This window comes from Phascolarctos cinereus, unplaced genomic scaffold (assembly GCF_003287225.1).
Source record: "Phascolarctos cinereus isolate Bilbo 61053 unplaced genomic scaffold, phaCin_HiC Scaffold_726;HRSCAF=1367, whole genome shotgun sequence".
Classification (NCBI taxonomy): domain Eukaryota; kingdom Metazoa; phylum Chordata; class Mammalia; order Diprotodontia; family Phascolarctidae; genus Phascolarctos; species Phascolarctos cinereus.
Window position 1 is genome coordinate 28,990,950 of NW_027556098.1, and position 19,281 is coordinate 29,010,230.

General features: G+C 35.8%; 1 protein-coding gene across 1 annotated transcript in view; it reads left to right on the forward strand.

Moving 5' to 3' along the window:
• The window catches only part of HERC2 (HECT and RLD domain containing E3 ubiquitin protein ligase 2), a 223,597-nt gene that overhangs the window by 170,859 nt on the left and 33,457 nt on the right, over positions 1 to 19,281 (forward strand). Inside the window, 9 exon segments of the mRNA XM_020992762.2 lie at positions 1,465 to 1,618; positions 4,053 to 4,160; positions 5,405 to 5,536; positions 6,091 to 6,249; positions 6,340 to 6,458; positions 8,663 to 8,788; positions 14,257 to 14,412; positions 14,779 to 14,894; positions 15,031 to 15,229. Coding sequence (XP_020848421.1) covers positions 1,465 to 1,618; positions 4,053 to 4,160; positions 5,405 to 5,536; positions 6,091 to 6,249; positions 6,340 to 6,458; positions 8,663 to 8,788; positions 14,257 to 14,412; positions 14,779 to 14,894; positions 15,031 to 15,229 — 1,269 coding nt within the window.

The window sequence follows — 19,281 nt, forward strand, 5'->3', positions numbered from 1 at the left end:
ATAACCTCCCTTTTTTTCAGTGAGATATGAAGCAAGGTTCTCAGCTGAGTGAGTGGAGCGGCAGGGGAAACTGAGAGATTTGAGCCACTGTGATGAGCGAGATAGTGACTTAATTAGGGACTTAGGATTTATACTTAAAACCTCAGTGTGAAAAAATTGTCCTCAGCAGAATTATTTTTTTCTTATGTGGTTTACTAAGCCTTAATTCCCTACAGTGCAAAATGATTTTCGAATTGTGTCTGGGCAAAGCATTTTGTTCTTTTCAAAGTGTTTTGTGCTCAGTCAGAATTGTGATAGTCATGATTAGTTTTACAAATACAAAGTTCATTTAGGAACTCTTCATATCCAAACCAGAAGCTTTTTTCCCCCCTTGTACCAACAACGCTACAAGAAATAGGAAAAACAAGTTTTTTTTCTTAAAAATATATGGTTTTCAAATATTTCTAATTACTTTCAGAAATAAAAGTATGCTATTCAAACTAGGGGAAAAAAATCCAAATGCACAAGTTACAAAACAGCTGCTGGTTCTGCATTAGTAAAAGGAATTTTCTCCCCCAACTCCCTTTGCTGATGAAATCATACATCTAGAAAAGAAGTAGTTATTGTAAAGTCTCAGTTTTTTGAGGTGTATGATGTAGATTATATTAATCTAATTGAATTTCACCAGAACTCTGTTATTAATCACTTGAATCATGAGTTACATGATTTAACAGCGTCTTTAGTAATAAATATGAGGATTCTAGGACTATTGAGGCCTGGTAGCTTGAATTGACTATTAGATTCCTAGTTCATCCTAGGACTGCTTTGTGTTCATTTTACTTTAGTTATAAAAAGTTATTAGACATTCTCCATCAATAATATTTCAAATTCTAATGCTGTACCAAGCTGTAATTGGAAGCATCTACATTTACCTCAGTTTCCCATACAGAAATGTTTTCTATAGCTAGTTGAAAAGTACGACTTCCTCATTCTGTGCCCTGAAGCCAGATGTTTCATTAATGTCTCTTCATCTGTACTTGTTAAGTTTCCTTAGGACATTAGTGCTCTAGTCTTTATGGGACTATCTTCAGAAAGGATACAAATTCCCACCCCACTCCCTTTTTGCCTTTTTAAAATTGCCTTATGTCCTTTCCATTCAGATGTTTAGCCTGTTTTTCCTTTTCCATCTTCCCCTTAGAGAACAGCCTCCCCAGAACTAAATTATCAAGAATATGGTTAATTCCTTATCTTATGCTTAAAATTTTTTTCCCAAGAGAATTCATCCTTATTGGGGGAAATAAACATATCAGTTTTATTTAGTCCATCCTGTCCTTGCATTGACATAAAAAGAGGTGTTGATTTGGAAGTTTTTGTGTGGGACAATGGGGGGGGGGTTGTGGTAGTGGTGAGAACTCTCCTACTTAACTTTTTTTTGACCCAGATATAGTTATAGTTCACATTTTTTTCTTTTTTTTTTTTTTTCAGGTAGCTGACATGTTGTTGGAGCTCTGTGTTACAGAGTTAGAAGATGTTGCTACAGACTCTCAGAGTGGCCGACTCTCTTCCCAGCCTGTTGTGGTAGAAAGTAGCCATCCATATACTGATGATACCTCTACCAGTGGCACTGTCAAAATACCAGGTACTTAATAAAATCACAGGTATAAGAAGTGGGAATAAATATCACCTCCTCAAATTGTGTAAGTGACTATACTATAATTACAGCTTTAAAAAAAACAAGGGAAGGGGCAACTAGATGGCCCAGTGGATAGAGCACCAGCCCTGGAGTCAGGAGGACTTGAGTTCAAATGCAGTCTCAGACACTTGACACTTACTAGCTGTGTGACCCTGAGAAAGTCACTAATCCCCATTGCCTAGCAAAAAGCAAAACAAACAAACAAACACAAAATTGGAATTTCTATAGAATCCCTTATTTGAATTAACTAGCAAATAAAGTCCTATTACATTGAAATTAAAAGGGCTAAAGAAAATTGTAGAATGTCAGAGCTAGAAAAACTACCAAGATCACTTAATCCAAGCTTTTCATTTTATGAATAAGGAACAGATGCTGAGAATTTGAAGTGACTTACTTAGTATGACTTATTAAGTATGATTTATCAGACTTTTTTTTTGGTTGCTCTGAGAAGACAACCACTATTTAGAGCCTAGAAATCTTAAATTAGTGTGTTATGTTTTATAATTCTCACTTTTAAAGCCCTAATTACCTTCTAGGCAATTTTAATGAAAAGAAAGAAAAAAATTAGGAAAATTATGAAGAAAGAAACAGAGGGCAAGACTGCCTGATACATGAGGAAACAAGGCTAATTTTTTCCTAGAAAGCTGAAGAATAGCCCTCTCCTGTTTTTAGATGTAATTAAATTATCAGTTTAACTTTTCATCACTAATTTGGATTTACATTTACTATCCAGGAACCATTCTCAAGATTATTCTAATCTGCAGAATTCATTGATGGTTTCTTACAGTGATCAGCTGTTGAGTCAGTTTTTTTTTGTTTGAAATGTCAGTTATCAAATTTTTTAAAAAATCACTTTTAGGGGCCGCTAGGTGGCGCAGTGGATAGAGCACTGGCTCTGAAGTCAGGAGGACCTGAGTTCAAATGTAGGCTGAGACCAAACACTTGACACTGGCTGTGTGACCCTGGGCAAGTTGCTTAACCTCAATTGCCTTAAAAAAAAATCACTTCTAGTTCATTAACAATTATTTTTAGAACTTGTACAAGGTGTAAGATGCTACCAAACTTTATATGCTTAGATAGTTGCTGGACTAAACATGAATTATGCTTACCCCTCCTCTCTTATTGTCTTTATATTCTGTAATTTGTTAAGTGTGCTGCTTATTAAAGTATAAGGCTAACACAATTTACTCATTATTAAGATACTCACTTTATGCATAGGAGGAAACTTGCCTGTTTACTTCCTGTTCCAGAAAACATAATAACACAAAATAAATTGGTAACATTTGGACAGAGATATGTAGTATCTTTCTCAGAAGAAATTCAGCACAATTGATATAGTAGCCTTTTATGTTTCAGGTATCAAATGTTTAATTTGAAGTTGGAGGCAGTTTCTGTCAGTGATGCCCTAAGTAGCAAAGTAATAATGCCATATAGTGGTAGAATATTTAATGTTCTGTGATACTTTATCTATCTATCTATCTATCTATCTATCTATCTATCTATCTATCTATCTATCTATCTATCTTTATTGTGAGTCAGTAATTTTTTTGGTGGGTGTTTCATATTAACTTTGTTTATTAAAAAACTTATGTGGGCTCAATCCATTGGATTTAGAATCTTTTAAAAAATGGATTATAAAAATGTTATCAAAAGACTGTTTATTTTGGGTTTGAGGTATAGAATAAGCTTTCCATTATATTTTATTTAATTTGCCATTAGTTATTAAATAAGCAAGTTCATTCTAAGAGAGTAAAAAGGTTTATGCTTTAAAAGTATGCTAAATAAATATGCTTTAAAATTTAAAAATAAAAAATGCTTTAAATAAAGCTAAAATATGCTTTAGAAATTTGCTAACCATAAATAATTTAGCATTTTTTTTGGTGGGAAGTGTCCTATAATGATGAAATTTTATGAAAATGAAGCTAGAAAGAAATAGGATGATCAAAAGCTTTCTGAATTGCCTTTGTCCATAGCTCTTTTTGATAGCTTTTTGAGATACTGATTCCAGTTTTCTGATTTATTAGTCTCCTTTTCTATTTGATTTTACTACTTATCCTAGTACACTTGAGGCTCATTCAGGACAGAAATCATAATTTTTCATCTTTCTAATACCATATAATATCTTGTTTATTTTTGGCAGGTGATAGTCCATACTTGTCAGTATACCAATGTCGGGAATTCCTGCTGTAGAAACTCTCTTCACTAAAGCAGAGAGGAGACTCTTAATAAATGTTTGTTGAGTTAAATTGAACAGATATAGTAATGATCCATTGTGGATGCATGGAGCTTCTGGATTTGGTTTTTTTTTTCCACTTGTTTCACATAATAAGAAAGAGTGGTAATATAGGAAATTTATAGTGCTGTGCCTTTTGTTCTTTAGGTGCTGAAGGACTCAGAGTGGAGTTTGACCGACAGTGTTCTACAGAGCGGCGTCATGATCCTCTCACAATAATGGATGGTGTGAACAGGATAGTTTCAGTTCGATCAGGTGATCAAGAAAATATTAAACTAAATTATAATAGCTTTTATCTTATATAAAATAGTATTACAATTTAATTAAATATTATTGGAAAATACCTAGGTTGGATAATTAAGCCATTTTCTAGGTTTTTCAAAAACTTTTAAGTAAGGTAGCTATCCTGTGCATCAAATACTCATTGAAATTAAAGCAGGTTTTAAAATAACTTGAAAAGATTATTATTGATAAATGAATGACAACAATACATTTTCATCATAAATAATTAACATGTTTTCAGTGAGCTTAGTGTCCATTCAGATGGTCTTCTGAAATAATTCAACAAATAAAAAGGAATGATGGGAAAATTTAGCCAATTTTGTTGAGTGAGAACATTTTTAAAGAGAGTTTTCATTTTTTAGTTCACGTGCTAATAAAGTGCCAATATTTAAATGCCGCAACATTTGTAGGATGTCTAAAATACTCTAAAAATAAACTATCTATCTTACAATGGATGTATATTTATGAGAAAGTTATTTAATTTAAATTGATTGGGGAATCAGATTCCATTTTATTTCAGATTTTTTTCCTTTTTTTTCCTCCAGTTTTTATAGGCATTTATTATCTCTCCCGTTGTCTCTTAGGATTGAACAATGTATAAAAAAAAAACAAAAGAAAAAGAAAGCCTTCATTAACAAATGTGCATAGTCCAGCAAAACAAATTCCTTCATTGGTTATTTTAAAGCCATCACTTTTTTTGGCAATAAGTAGGTAGCATGTTTCATCTTCAGTCCACTGCACTAGTGTTTTATCATTGTATGAAAAGTTTTAAAATCTTTCAAAGATGCACATCACTTGTAAATTCTTTTTTCAGAGTTTAATCAGTGAAGAATTTTTATTGTGTATATGGTAATTGTAAAAAATTATTCTCCAAGGTATAATATTCATGTTTGATTTCTACTTTTAGCAGTAGAGTTTTTGGTTTCTTTATCTAGTCTTTTTGAATTGTACTGCAGTGAATGCAGACTTCTGAAGTTACTAATTACTATCCCAGTTTAGCTTTTTGAAAGTAAGATCCTTGCTGTACAGATGTGCTTGCATGCTCTCTGTCTCTGTCTCTTTCTCTCCCTCTCCCTCCCTCCCTCCCTCCCTCCCTATTTCCCTCCCCTTCCTCTCCTCACCCCCTCTCACTTTCTCTCTCTCCCTTTCCTCTTCAAAGCTATGGACTCCAGATGATTATATTAATGTAAAAACTGTTTGTTATTTCATTGTTTAAGGTCGAGAATGGTCTGATTGGTCCAGTGAGCTTCGAATTCCTGGAGATGAATTAAAATGGAAGTTCATCAGTGATGGATCAGTGAATGGATGGGGTTGGCGATTCACTGTCTATCCCATTATGCCAGCTGCAGGTAAAGCAGGATGTATTATATTAGAAATTATAGCTTAATTTGAACATATTTCATGGAATGCTGGTATTTTAATATTTATTTAAAAGTAAACCTATATTTTTCTTATTTTTTAGCAGATTAATTTTCTTAACATAGTAATTTGAGTGCTAGCTTTACATCATATTGTGATGGAAACTATTTAAGAGAAATCTAACCAAGGAAATATAATCACCTATTGTATAATAGAAGGTATTCTAAAGTTTTAAGCTTAAGAATAGATTTGAATTTAAGCTTTTATAGTTTAAAACTGCAGTCAAACTTTCCTAACAACTCGTACTTAAAATGTTATTTTTTTTGAGTTACAGTATGATAAAGATTATGGCCAATTTAAGATTAAAATGTTTAATATAGGCAATACAACTTCTTAATTATTCTGATTTTGTGGCGGTACTAATTTAATTCTTGGTTTTCATCTTTAAATGCTTAGTAAAAAACGTGTGAAACAGATGGACTTTTAAGTTGCATTATTGTAACTTCTTCAAGCACTAATCAGTTTGTAATTATTAATCTTATAGGCCCTAAAGATCTTCTTTCAGATCGCTGTATTCTTTCCTGTCCTTCAATGGACTTGGTCACATGCTTGTTGGACTTTCGATTAAATTTAGCTTCCAATAGAAGTATTGTTCCTCGACTGGCAGCATCACTTGCAGCATGTGCTCAATTGAGTGCTCTAGGTATGTGTAAAATTTACATGAATGAGCATTTTCTTAGTTGGGTATAATGGCTTTTTAAGCCTCAGATTGATTCTTCTTTGTTGATTTCAGCTGCTGGTCACAGGATGTGGGCCCTTCAAAGATTGAGGAAACTGCTTACAACTGAATTTGGACAATCAATCAATATAAATAGGATACTTGGAGATAATGATGGAGAAACAAGAGCCATGGTAGGAAGATTTCTTAAAACTTTATCTGTCTGTATTAGTCATTAAATGATGTAAGTTAGGAAAAGAAATGAGAAATTTTAGAATGAGAATAACAAGGTTTTGAAGCTTGCAGATATCTTCATACCACTCTATAAACTTAAGTTGTGTCAAAGATTTATGCATCTATTTTCCTACTCTATTACAAGATTTTTTTCTTTTCTTTTTTTTCCCCCCAGGTTTTTTTTCTTTTTATGCAGTTGGGTTAAGTGACTTGCCCAGGGTCACACAGCTAGTAAGTGTCAAGTGTTTGGTCTGAGGGCATATTTGAGCTCAGGTCCTCCTGAATTCAGGGCTGGTGCTCTATCCATTGCGCCACCTAGCTGCCCCTTACAAGATTTTTTTCAACCAGACCCATGATTTTATTTGCCTAGGATTCCCAGTGAGGGACTTCCTCAACCAATTTAGGATAGTCATTCAGTCACTAAGTATTTACTGATTAAGTTCTTACTATATGCCAAGCATTGTGCTGTGTACTAGGGAAACCGGGAAGAAACAAAAGCAGTCCTTTCCCTCAAGGAACTGATGCTACAGCAGGGCAGATAACATGTACATAAATCAGAAGATAGAAGATAAATACAGGATGGTTTGAAGAAGGAGCCTTAGAAGGGAAGGCACTAGTTGATGGAGGTAACAAGAAAGAATTTCCTGAAAGTGGAGCTTGAACTGAGTTTTAAAGGAATCCTAGGGATTCAGCATTGGTTACATGGGGTACAGCAAAGGTGTGACTCATTGTCTGTGACCTACAAATAGACCTGTGTAGCTAGATCACTGAATATAGGAAGGAGAATTATATGTTAAAAGACTAGAATGATAGGAACGGAGAAATGTGAAAGCTTTTAAGGACTGAGGAATTTATATTTGACCATAAAGGTAATAAATAGCCGTTGGAATTTACTGAGTACGGTGTGGACATGGCCAGACCTACACTTTAGGAAAAGCACTTTGACAGCTATAAAGGAGATGAGTTGTCGTGTAAGATTTGAAGCAGGGCACTATTAAAATTGTCCAAATGAGAGTTGGTGTTGGTGAAGGTCTGATTAGGGTGGTAGCTGTAAGAATATGTGAGAGAGATTTTATGGAGAAAATTGCAGATGATTAGATATGAGTAGTAAGTGAGAGAGAGGATCTCTTGCTAAAACAGGTTGCATCTGCTCTGAAATTTTTGGTTTTAACAGTTGTTTGAGACACTGAGAAATTAAATGACTTCCTTAGGGTCACACAACTGGACACATGTCAGAGAAGGGACTTGAATCTTGGTCTCCTGACTCTGAGGCCTGCTACCTATCCACTATATCACACTACTTCTTACACTAAAAGATTATAGTGAAATATAGGTATAAGTTTTCAGTTAGAAGTTACTGATAATTTATTTTATTGTCCATGTGATCTTTACAATTTCATAGTGACTAGATTGCAGTTGTCCAAGCAGAGCCATGTTGCATACACATTCATTTAGTATACCATTGTAGTTTTTTTTTAGCAGTCCAGTACTTACTGGCTTGGTCATGCTAGGTAACATCAATTGCTGATAACAATGGACCTCATCCTTATCACTCAAAAAAACAGAAGAAATTTATAAGCCTGAGAAGGAAGGATTGCTCCTAATCTACTTCTTTTTTTTTAAATCTACTTTCTTTTTTTCTATAAAAAGGACTCCAAATAGAAAGTTGTAAATCCTTTTATCTAAGGTTCTCTGAGCAATTTCTATTTCCTTGTCTGACTTTTTTTCACTGTCCTTTTGTCATTTTTATCTCTTCCTTCCATACCTGTTTGATAATGCTAACCAGCATTTAATTGTTTTTATTTTATTTTACTTTTTTTTTTTGCTTTTTGGTGAGGCAGTTGGGGTTAAGTGACTTGTCCAGGGTCACACAGCTAGTAAGTGTCAAGTGTGTGAATCCAGATTTGAACTCAGGTCCTCCTGACTCCAAGGCTGGAGCTCTATCCACTGCACCACCTAGCTGTCCCCCATTTAACTGTTTTTAAAGTATAGAATGAATAAATGAATGAATGAATGAAAAAGCATTTATTGAGTGCTTGCTGGGTGCCAGGCACTATGCTATTAATATTATATCTTGATATTGATACTTATGCATTAACTGTTCCAATGGTTTGAGTTCCAGTATGTCTAATGATTAATTTATTTCTTCTCTTTTCCTTATCAGAGTTTTACAGGTAGTGCTCTAGCAGCTTTGGTAAAAGGCCTTCCAGAAGCTTTGCAAAGGCAATTTGAATATGAAGATCCAATTGTTAGAGGAGGCAAACAATTGCTCCACAGCCCTTTCTTTAAGGTAGTATTTTTAAAATAAGTGACATAGAACAAATTGAATGGGATAGATATTAAAAAAATAAGCCAAGTGAAATTTAGTATGCAGCATTTAACATTATTTCTTCCACGGTGATAAAATTAGATATTAACATTGGAGGTGAAAATTATTCCCCTTCTTACTGCCTCCCATTTCTCTTGCCCCTCTAAAAAAAGAGGAGTAAGGGTGATAGTGGGTGTAATAGTGAACTACTTTAAGTTCCTATAGCCCTAATTGTGTAAACTGTTTTTTGTTGACATTTTTACAAATACGTTGGGCTTTAAAAATATGTGGTAGAATTCAACCAGTAGAACTATGCCCAAAGGGCTATAAAACTCTGCATATCCTTTGATCTAGCAATGCTACTGCTAGGTCTATATCCCAAAGAGGTTTTTTTAAAAAGGGAAAAGGACCTATTTGTACAAAAATTTTTATAGCAGTTCTTTTTGTGGTATCCAAGAATTGGAAATCAAGGGGATGTCCATCAACTGGGGAATGACTGAACGAGCTGTGGTATATGATTGTGATGGAATATTATTTTGCTATAAGAAATGACAAGCAGCATGATTTCAGAAAAATTTGGAAAGACTTAGAGTGATGCAAAGTGAAGTGAGTAGGAACTTAACAGGAGAACATTGCAAACAGAAAGTTGTAAATACAACAATATTGTACGGTGAAGAACTGTAAAGGACTTAGCTTTTCTCTGCAATACAATGATCCAGGACAATCCCAAAGAACTTATGATAAAACTTGTCATCAGCCTCCAGAGAAAGAACTGATACTTCTGAATACAGACTGAAACATACTATTCTCTCTCTCTCTCTGTTTGAATCTGCTTTTACAAAATGACTAATAGAGAAATGTTTTATGTGAATGCACATGTATAACCTGTATTGGATTGTTTACCATCTCAGGGAGAGGAGAGAGGAAGGGATAGAATTTGGAATGCAAAGCTTTTAAAAATGTTAAAAATTGTTTTGACATGTAATTGAGGAAGATTATTTTAAAAATTAATTCAACCAGCAAATAGATAGAAGAGGAAATTCTAGGCCTAGGTAAAAAAGAGCAAGGGCATGAAGACAATGTATAGGTTATTTTTTTGGGAGCTGCGTGAAGCAGAGAATAATCCTTATTGACTGGGGCATAGAATATGTGGAAGGAATGATTTGAAATAAGTTTGAAAAGGTGGTGTGTGAGAGACAGAATGCCTCAGAATCTTGAAGACCTCTTTTCAAGTCTCGCCTCTGACACATACTAGCCTGTGTGGCCTGGGTAAGTCACTTCAGTGCTCACTGTTCTAGGCCTCTTTCTAAGACTATAAGCTGCAGATCAGTGCAGTTATAGTGGTGGAAGAAGCTTCCCCACCAAGATTTTTTTACAATGAAATCAGTAATCTGAATTTAAAGGAAAAAAAAGAATGAAGGTAATGCGACACCAGGGATGTATAGGGCCTTGAATGCTAGGCAGAGTCAGTCAGCTAATATTTGCTAAGTGCTTACCATGTGCCAAGCAGTGTGTTAAGCACTGGAGATAAAAGTAAAGGCAAAAAACAATCCCTGCCCTTAAGGAGCTCATAATCTAATGGTATAGGCAATATGCAAACAACTATGTATAAACAAGATAGATGCACAGCACTGAGATTAAGGAGATCTGGCAAAGGATTCTTACAGAAGGTAAGACTTTAAACTGAGACTTGATGAAAGCCAGGGAAGCCAAGAGGCAGAGATGAATCCATGGGAGCTGATAAAATCACCCAGTAAAATAATGTAGAGGGAGAAGAGAAGACAGTCTAGGTCAAATGACATGGATGACAGTCCAGCAAAGAAGATAGAGAAGCAATCAAACAAATGGGAGGAAAGTTAATTTGGGGAACAGAAGAGAGTAAATATTTAAATAGTGCCTACTATGTGCTAGTCATTGTGTTAATTGTTTTGTAAATATCTCATTTGATCCTCACAACAACCATGCAAGGAGGTATAATTATTATCTCCATTTTGCAGTTGAGGAAACTGAGGCAAACAGAGGGTTAGTTACTTCTCCAGGGTCACACAGCTAGTAAGTGTCTATGGCTGGATTTGAACTCAGGCATTCATTACTTCAGGACTTCATAACTTCAAGCCTAGTGCTCTATACATTGCATCACTTAACTGGCAGTATGATTTTTTCCCTTGCATTCCAAGATACACAAATTGTTTTGAAAATAGCATGTGGTGTCTTAGAGTTTCTGTAACTTTGGACAAATATCATGTCTTTTCCTTGATAAAAAGGGTAGAATTTTTGACAATTTTTAAGAAGAGAAATGGTGTCATTAGATCTTTGCACAAGAAGCATTATCTTCCAGGGATAGTAGGACAGAGAGATGAGAGGAGTGTGGGATCAGGAAAATCATTATAAGGCAAGTGGTAATGAGAACCCATAACAGAACAATGACAACTGGACTGGAGAGGAGAGGGGAGGAATACCTTGACTTTCCAGTTCCTTAATCTGCATAGTTGGTCCTACACCATTTTACTTGAACCTACACACAGAGTTTTCATAAGCTTAATCTTGCTATTACCCCACCAATATTCTATTTTATGTTCATGAATTCTGAAATATCTTTGTCGTGACATGATCTTTTATAATAATAAAAAGTGTCTTCCCTATGACACCTAATTCTGTTCTTTATCCTTACCATGACCTCCATTCCCTCTTCTCTTTAGTTCTTTCCCAAGCTATCACTCCTGCATTTGCTACATCTTCTTCCCTTTTCAGTCTCAAGCCCTTGGTGAACCATTTCGATTCTACATTTTCCTATACTCTTAAATCTCTTTCCTGTCTCCATTCCCTTCTTGCCAAACTCCAAACCTGCATTACTCTTGCCACCTTCCTCCTTTAATTCTACTCACGTGCTACTGAGCTAGGGGAAATAATGAAACCATGGTGATGGTGTGCACCTAAAGTTTTTATTATCCATTTCCAACCAGGCCCTCTCTTCAACAAATAAGTCCTACTAGTCCCTAATTGAGTCTCTATACCACTCTTCACAGCAGTTGTTTCATTCGTCCTCTCTCCTCAAGTCTCCCATTATATTCCTTCCTCCTACTTTCTCAACTAAAAATCTGCATTCCTACTTCATCAAAAATATTGAAGCAGTTTGCTGAAGGCTACCTCTTCTTTGCTTCTCCTTATGTCACATTCCTTATGCATCTTCCCTCATTATCTTCTTCATTCTGGTCTCAAATGAAAAAGTGACCCTCCTCCCTGCCAAGGTCAACCCTCTGCATGTACCCTTGGTCCCACCCATTACTGTCTTCTCTAGCACGTTGATGTTTAGCCTGTCTCTGTCTACTGACTCCTTCCCTGCTGCCTACAAACATGCCTCTCATATTTAAAAAAAATGTTCACTTGGCCCTGTCACTTCCACCAGTTATATATTATATCTTTCCTCCTGTTCTCAGCTAAACTGCTTGGAAAAGTCATCTGTACTTGACTTTTCCTTTCATTCTTCTCTAAATCCTCTGTAATCTGGCTTGTAACCTTATCATTCAATTGAAACTGCTCACTTCAAAGTTAATGATGATTTCTTAATTGGCAAATCTCATGTCCTCTTCTCAGTCCTCATTCTTCTTGACTTACCTATAGGATCTGACACTTTTATCTTCTGGATCCTCTTTCTTCTTCTTCTTCTTCAGGTTTTTGTGACAGTGCTCTCTCTTTGTTCTTCTCTTACCTGTCTGACTACTACTCAGTCTACATTGCTAGGTCTTCGTGGATGTCTAGACCACTAACCATGTGAGTCCTCCAAAGCTCTGTCCTGGGCTCTCTTCTCTTTCTGCTCTGTACTGTCTTACTTGGTGATTTCATCAACACCATGGGGATTGTCTATGAAGACAATTCCCAACTTTATATATCCAGCCTTAGTTTTTCTGGAATTGCAGTCATGTATCACCAATTACCTAGGGAACATTTTTGACTTAGATCCCTTCCCTCTTCTGAATTTCCCTGTAACTGATTAAAATACCATTATCTTCCCAGAGACCCAGGCTGAAATCTTGGTGTCATTCTATACTTCTCACTCTCATTCACCTCACATACCCATTCTGTTTGTAAAATCTTGTAATTACTACCTTCACAACATTTATTGCATGTGTCCTACTTAGTCACATCTCTAGTTCAGGCCCTCATCACCCCTTGCCTGGACTGGTCTTCCCAGTCCAGTGTATCTTCCTCAAGTAAAGGTCTGAACACATCTCAGTCTTCTCCCCAGCTCATCATCCCCCACACTCAAACATATACAGTTCTAACCTTTTCTACATTTCCAGTCTTCTTACACTTTATTTTCCTCAATATACTTTTCACTGTAACTAAACTGACCTAATTATAGTTCCCCAAGTACATTTCAACACCTGTCTCCATGATTTTTCACTAGTTGTCACCCATTCATAGAATGTTCACCCATTTCATCTCCATATCTTAGAATTTTTAGCTTCTTTTCATGACTCACTTCAAATCCCAACTTCTTCAGGAAGCTTCCTCCTCCCACCCCTCTCAAACTGCTAGAGCCTTTCTCTCAAAGATTACCTGACATCTACTATATATGTTGTGTGTGTATTTATTTATGTAACTTCCCCTTTAGACTGTAAGCTACTTGAAGGCAGGGACTATTTTTTTCTCTCTTTGTAACCTCATCATAAACACAGTGCTTGCCATATTATAAGCACTTAATTAATTATAGATAGACTTGCACTTGGTGCATGAGAGTTGCTTAATAAATGTTTATGGATTTTGAATTGGACAATTCTAGATAGATGATGAGATGTAAGAGAGGGAGAGAGAGAAGAATCAAGTATAACATCAAAGCTTTGTGCTTGCTAGAATTATTTTTCCACAGGCAAAATAATGAAGTTAGAAGAGAAACTTTGGGGGCATGGCATATGTTGAGTTTATGATGCCAATGGGATAGGGCTTCTATTTTGACATCGTGAATTAAGAGGACGGAAAGAGGATAGAAAAATGTCAGGGCTCAGAGTGTATATTTGGGAATATCCATGTTAAGGGGTTAGGAATTAGATGAGGAATCAGGAGGAAAGTAGGAAAAAAGAACCAAGAAAGTGTGGTGGAGGTGGACAGATACATATAGGTTTTTAATAAGACCGAAACAATGCAAATGGATTTTATGACTTGGCTGGCTAGTTGTGGAAGCCAGAGTAACACATGTTAGAGAGAGACTTGGTGGTGAGGAATCAAGGCTTAGGTGGAGAGATTAGCTTAATGATGAGCAGGGGTATATCTTCTGAAACCAGATGGAAGGAAGAGAGATTAGATAGTTTTGCTGAGTCATAAAGGAGGCGATTAAAGGTACTCATACTTAATGTCTTTAGTCTTCTCAGTGACTTCATAAGATGTAATTTTGATAAGAAAGTTGTTTTTATAATTATTTTCTAAGTTTTATTTTTTTTTGATGGTTGCAGGTGCTGGTAGCTCTTGCTTGTGACCTAGAACTGGATACTCTTCCTTGCTGTGCTGAGACACACAAATGGGCTTGGTTTAGAAGATACTGTATGGCCTCCAGAGTTGCAGTAGCCTTGGACAAACGAACACCATTACCTCGCCTTTTCCTTGATGAGGTATTGCAGATTATTCTGAAATAATTTGTAAAATTGCTTTTTGAATCCATGAAATTTCATACGTTTTGCTATAGCAAAGGTGACTGTCAAAATTTAGATGTACTTCTGCCAAGGAATAATATATAAATAAATATAAACAAATTGTTGAAAATACTAGAAATTTTAGATAGCATTTTTTCTTTAAACATTTCATTTTTAATGTTTTAGACTTGATAGAATTGTATTGATTTAGTTGTGAGATGAAAAAATCATAATCATTTTTTATTTTGAGGTACAAATTTCATTGTTACTCCTATTTTCTTATTGTTGCCCTTGTTAAACTGGAAGAGAATGTTTGATTTCTAATATCATAATAATGTTGACCAGGTGGCAAAGAAAATCAGGGAGTTAATGGCCGACAGTGAAAATCTGGATGTTCTCCATGAGAGCCATGACATTTTTAAGAGAGAACAAGATGAACAACTTGTCCAGTGGATGAACAGGTTATTATAATATAAACAAACTAATGGTGTGTTAATATCTTTACATTTGCTTCTCTGAATGGCTTTAATGTGTGGGTAAATGGTATGTTTTTCTGTGTATGTACTTTTTTCACATAAAATGTTGTGTCCATTGTAGGCGACCCGATGATTGGACTCTTTCTGCTGGAGGCAGTGGAACCATTTACGGTTGGGGTCACAATCACCGAGGCCAGCTTGGAGGTATTGAAGGAGCAAAAGTCAAAGTTCCAACACCTTGTGAAGCTCTCGCAGCATTGCGGCCTGTACAGTTAATTGGGGGGGAACAGACTCTCTTTGCAGTAACCGCTGATGGGAAGGTAAAAACTATTTATTCCTGTAAGTGATATATTTAGTTTTTTGTAGTTTTTTAGGCAGAGTTAATGACTTGTTTGTGTTTTACAACTTGGTAGCACAGTTATACAGATTGTATCTCAAGTTACCTTGAATTACCTTTGAAATGCTATGTTTGAAAGTGGATGACTTTCTAAAACTTTTCGGTCCTGAACATGATTTTAAAATTTGAGTTTCACATCTTCAGTAACTGAAGGTTTCATAAGATTGTCACCCAATTTGCAGCACGTTCCCAGGAAATAATTAATGACTGTAAAAACTAAATTTTGTTCATGGGATATAAATGCAAAGGTCAGTGACCTTAAGTTAATGGACTCCAGGTCAAGAACTCTTGGTAAGGAGGGTACAAAATGAGATCTGTCTACCTATGTGGAATGGCACCTTCTCTACAATTTATAGTCTTAGAAAGTAGCAAAAAAAAATAAAAGGGGGGGGAGCAGCTAAGTGGCTCAGTGGATGTAGCTCCAGCCTTGGAGTCAGGAGGACCTGAGTTCATATCTGGCCTGGGCAAGTCACTTAACCCTGATTGCCTCACCAAAAAAGTGAAAAACAAAACAAAACAAGAGTTCTTGACCTGGAGTCCAGTAACTTAAGGTCATTGTTTAAGTAATGAAAATAGCTGTTAAGACTTAAATATTCTATTGTGATCAGTGTTTAATAAATATATGTTGCTTTAATTGGTTTTATCACTCTTGTGGAAAAGATGGAGACATATGGGCTAATTGATAATACAGTTAGACGAAATGACTAATAACAAAGAGTAATTTTTATGTTCAATTTCACCTTGTCAAGAAGTTTACAGTGTAGTGTCTCGTCTAGGCTTGCCCTCATATTATTTAAAACTTTTATCAGTGAGAGGCAGGGTGTATAGTGGATAAAAGGCTAGCTCAGATACATAAATCCAGGGCAAATCATTTCAGCACCTCTTGGCTACTTTCTAAGACTATAAATTGTAGAGAAGGTGCAATTCTGCATAGGTAGAGGGATCTCATTTTATATCCTCCTTACCTAGGAGCGTCTTCTATACTAAGAGTTCTTGACTTGGAGTCCATTAACTTAAAACCATTTTTTGTTAGTTATATTTCAGTATAATTGGCTTCATTTGTAATCCTATATATTTTACTTTATACATTTGAAAACTTCATTCTGAGAAGGGTTCCACCAAACTGCATAAGAGGTCCATGACACAAAAAAGATTAAGAACCTCTGTTAAATCACAAGTCTAGACCAAAAGGGAAGAAAATCAGTGACTTTGATGGCATTCATTTAGTGACATAGATGACATTTGTATCAGATTTGCAGATGGACAAAAAGTAGGGAAGGAAAGTTAACTGGATAATAACTCTCCAGAAACATCTGGACAGGCTCTAGCAGTGGTTGGACTTTGCCTTTATTCTTATTGAATTTCATCTTACCACCATTTTATCATTTGTTTTCAAAAAAAGACAATACAAATTCAAAATAGGGGATGCATGGTTAAGAAAAGATTTGGAGGTTTTAATGGACTTGGCATAAGTCAGCAGTATGACAATATGTGGCCGCCAAAAAATTATTGTGATTTTGGATTGCATGTAGAGAGAGCTTTCAAGGATAAGAAGGTGAAGCTTTACTATACTTTCACCTGGTCAGATCACTCTGGAATATCATGTTCCATTTGGATGACACAATTTAGGAAACGTATTGAAGAGCTTTGAACTTTTGTCATATTGAAAGATGTGAGGATGTTTAGTCTGAAGAAGGAAAAAAACTCATATAGCATGATAGCTTTGTTTATAAAAGGTTGTCATGAAGAAGCAGAAACAAGAACACTGGGAGAAGTTGCAAACAGAAAAGTTTAGGCTTGATGTCAGAAAAAAATTTCCTAATAGAGGGGTCCAAAATGTAATGGTTTGCGTGGAGTTGTTGTGAATTTCCCCTCATTAGGAGTCGTAATGAAGAGACTTGATGACTCTTTATTGGGTTTGGTATAGGGTTTCCTTTTTGTTACGGTTTGGATTAGGTAGTCTCTGATACTGTAACTCTGAAATTCTGTGATTCTGTAATTAGGGCAGCTAGATGGTGCACTAAAGAAAAATGCTTGGCCTGGAGTCAGGAAGACCTGAGTTTAAATTTGGCCTCAGAAACTTACAAAGAATGTGACCTTAGGCAAATCCCTTAACCTCTCTTTGCTTCAGTTTCCTCAACTTTAAAATGGGGATAATAATAGCACTGATCTCCCAGGCTGTGAAGATCAAATGAGATAATAATTTTTGAAGCAAAGTGCTATCAAATGTTAGATTTTATCATTGTTAATTGTGGTTTTCATTCTGATTAGAAAATTAAGCTTTTTTCTGATTTTGTTTTATTTTTGATTTTGAGTGCAGAAATACCTCAAGTTCTCTCTTTTGCTGAGAATCTTTTTTTTTGTTGTTAATTATTAGTCATTCAGTAAACATTTATTAAGCACACACTGTATACCAAGCACTGTGCTAAGCACTGGGGATACAAAGCAAGGTAAAAGACAGTCCCTTCCCTTGAAGACCTCATAACTTAATGAAGGAGCCAGTATGTAAACAACTGTGTACAAATAAGCTGCCCTTAGGACACATAGGAAATAATTAATAGAGAAAGCTCAAGAATTGAAGGGGGATTGAGAATGACTCCTTATATAAGATGAGATTTTAACTGGGTCTTTGAAGGAAGCCAGGATGTGGAAAGGAAGAACTTTCTAGGCAAGAGGGACAGCCAGTAAAAATGGCCAGAGTCAGGAGATGGAGTTACTTATGAGAGAAACAGAAGGGAGACCAGTGCAACTGGACCTCAGAGTAATACATGGGGTGTGGGCTGCCAGTTGTAAGAAGACTGTAAAGGAAGGATGAAGTGAGGTCTTGGCATTGAAGAGCTTTGAATGCTAAATAAAGGATTTTGTATTTGATCCAGGAGGTGATTGGGAGCCACTGGAGTTTATTAAGTAGAGAAGTGACATGGTCACATCTGCGTTTTAGGAAGGTTAATTTCATAGCTGAGTGGAGGTTGGATTGCAGTAGGAAGAGAGTAGATTAATCAGTAAGCTATGCACTAGGCCAAGCTATGCACTAGGCCAGTGGCGTGAAGAGGTGAGGGTCTTACCAAGGTGGTAGCAGTAGAGAGAAGAGGGAGTATTTGAAAGATGTCGCGAAGGTGAAATCAGCAGGTCTTGGCAGTAGTGTGAATATGGGAATGGGTAAGTGAGAGAGAGTGAGGAGTCTAGGATGACACCAAGATTGGGAGTCTGGGTGACTGGGAGGATGGTAATGCCACAGTAATAGAAAAGTTGGGGAGGAGGGGTTTGGAGGAAGGATAATAAGTTCATTTTTGGATATGTGCAGTTTAAGATGTTTCTAGGATAGCTAGTTTGATATATCTAATAGGCAATTGTAGATGTCATACTTGAGGTCAGCAGAGTGGTTATTGGACGCACCTTTGCAGGCTATATTTATTTGGCTTGCAGCTTTGAGCACCTTTGCTTTTTGGAATTTATTGTTTTATTGTTCTTTCCTCATGATTGAAGAATTAGCCTTGGTTATATAAATTGTGTATTTCAAGCTCTTTCTTCTGACTCTTTGCAAAATTATTGATGAAATTGAAATTTAACTACTGCTTATCATATGGTTTTAAACATGGAGGTTTTCTCTGACAATGAGCTGTTGATTCAGTCTGTCTGTGCTTTGTTGCCTAGGACAGTTTTCTCATATTTTCTTCGTGTGTTTAAAAAGTTGATAAGGATACATTAAAGATGAGATGGGGGGAGATGGTAGTTAGGACAGTCTATTAGAAAAGACAGAAGAGTAATGAACACTTGATTGCTCAATCTAATTTGACAGATCATCCCGTCTACTCTTTTTGCAGCATCTACTTATCCCTTCAGATCAGGGGTTCTTAATCTAGAGTCAATTACATTTTTAAAAATATTTTTGATAACTATTTCAGTGTAATTGGTTTTCTTTGTAATCCTATGAATTTCACTTTAAAAATGTTTAAAAACATTTTTCTGAGGAGA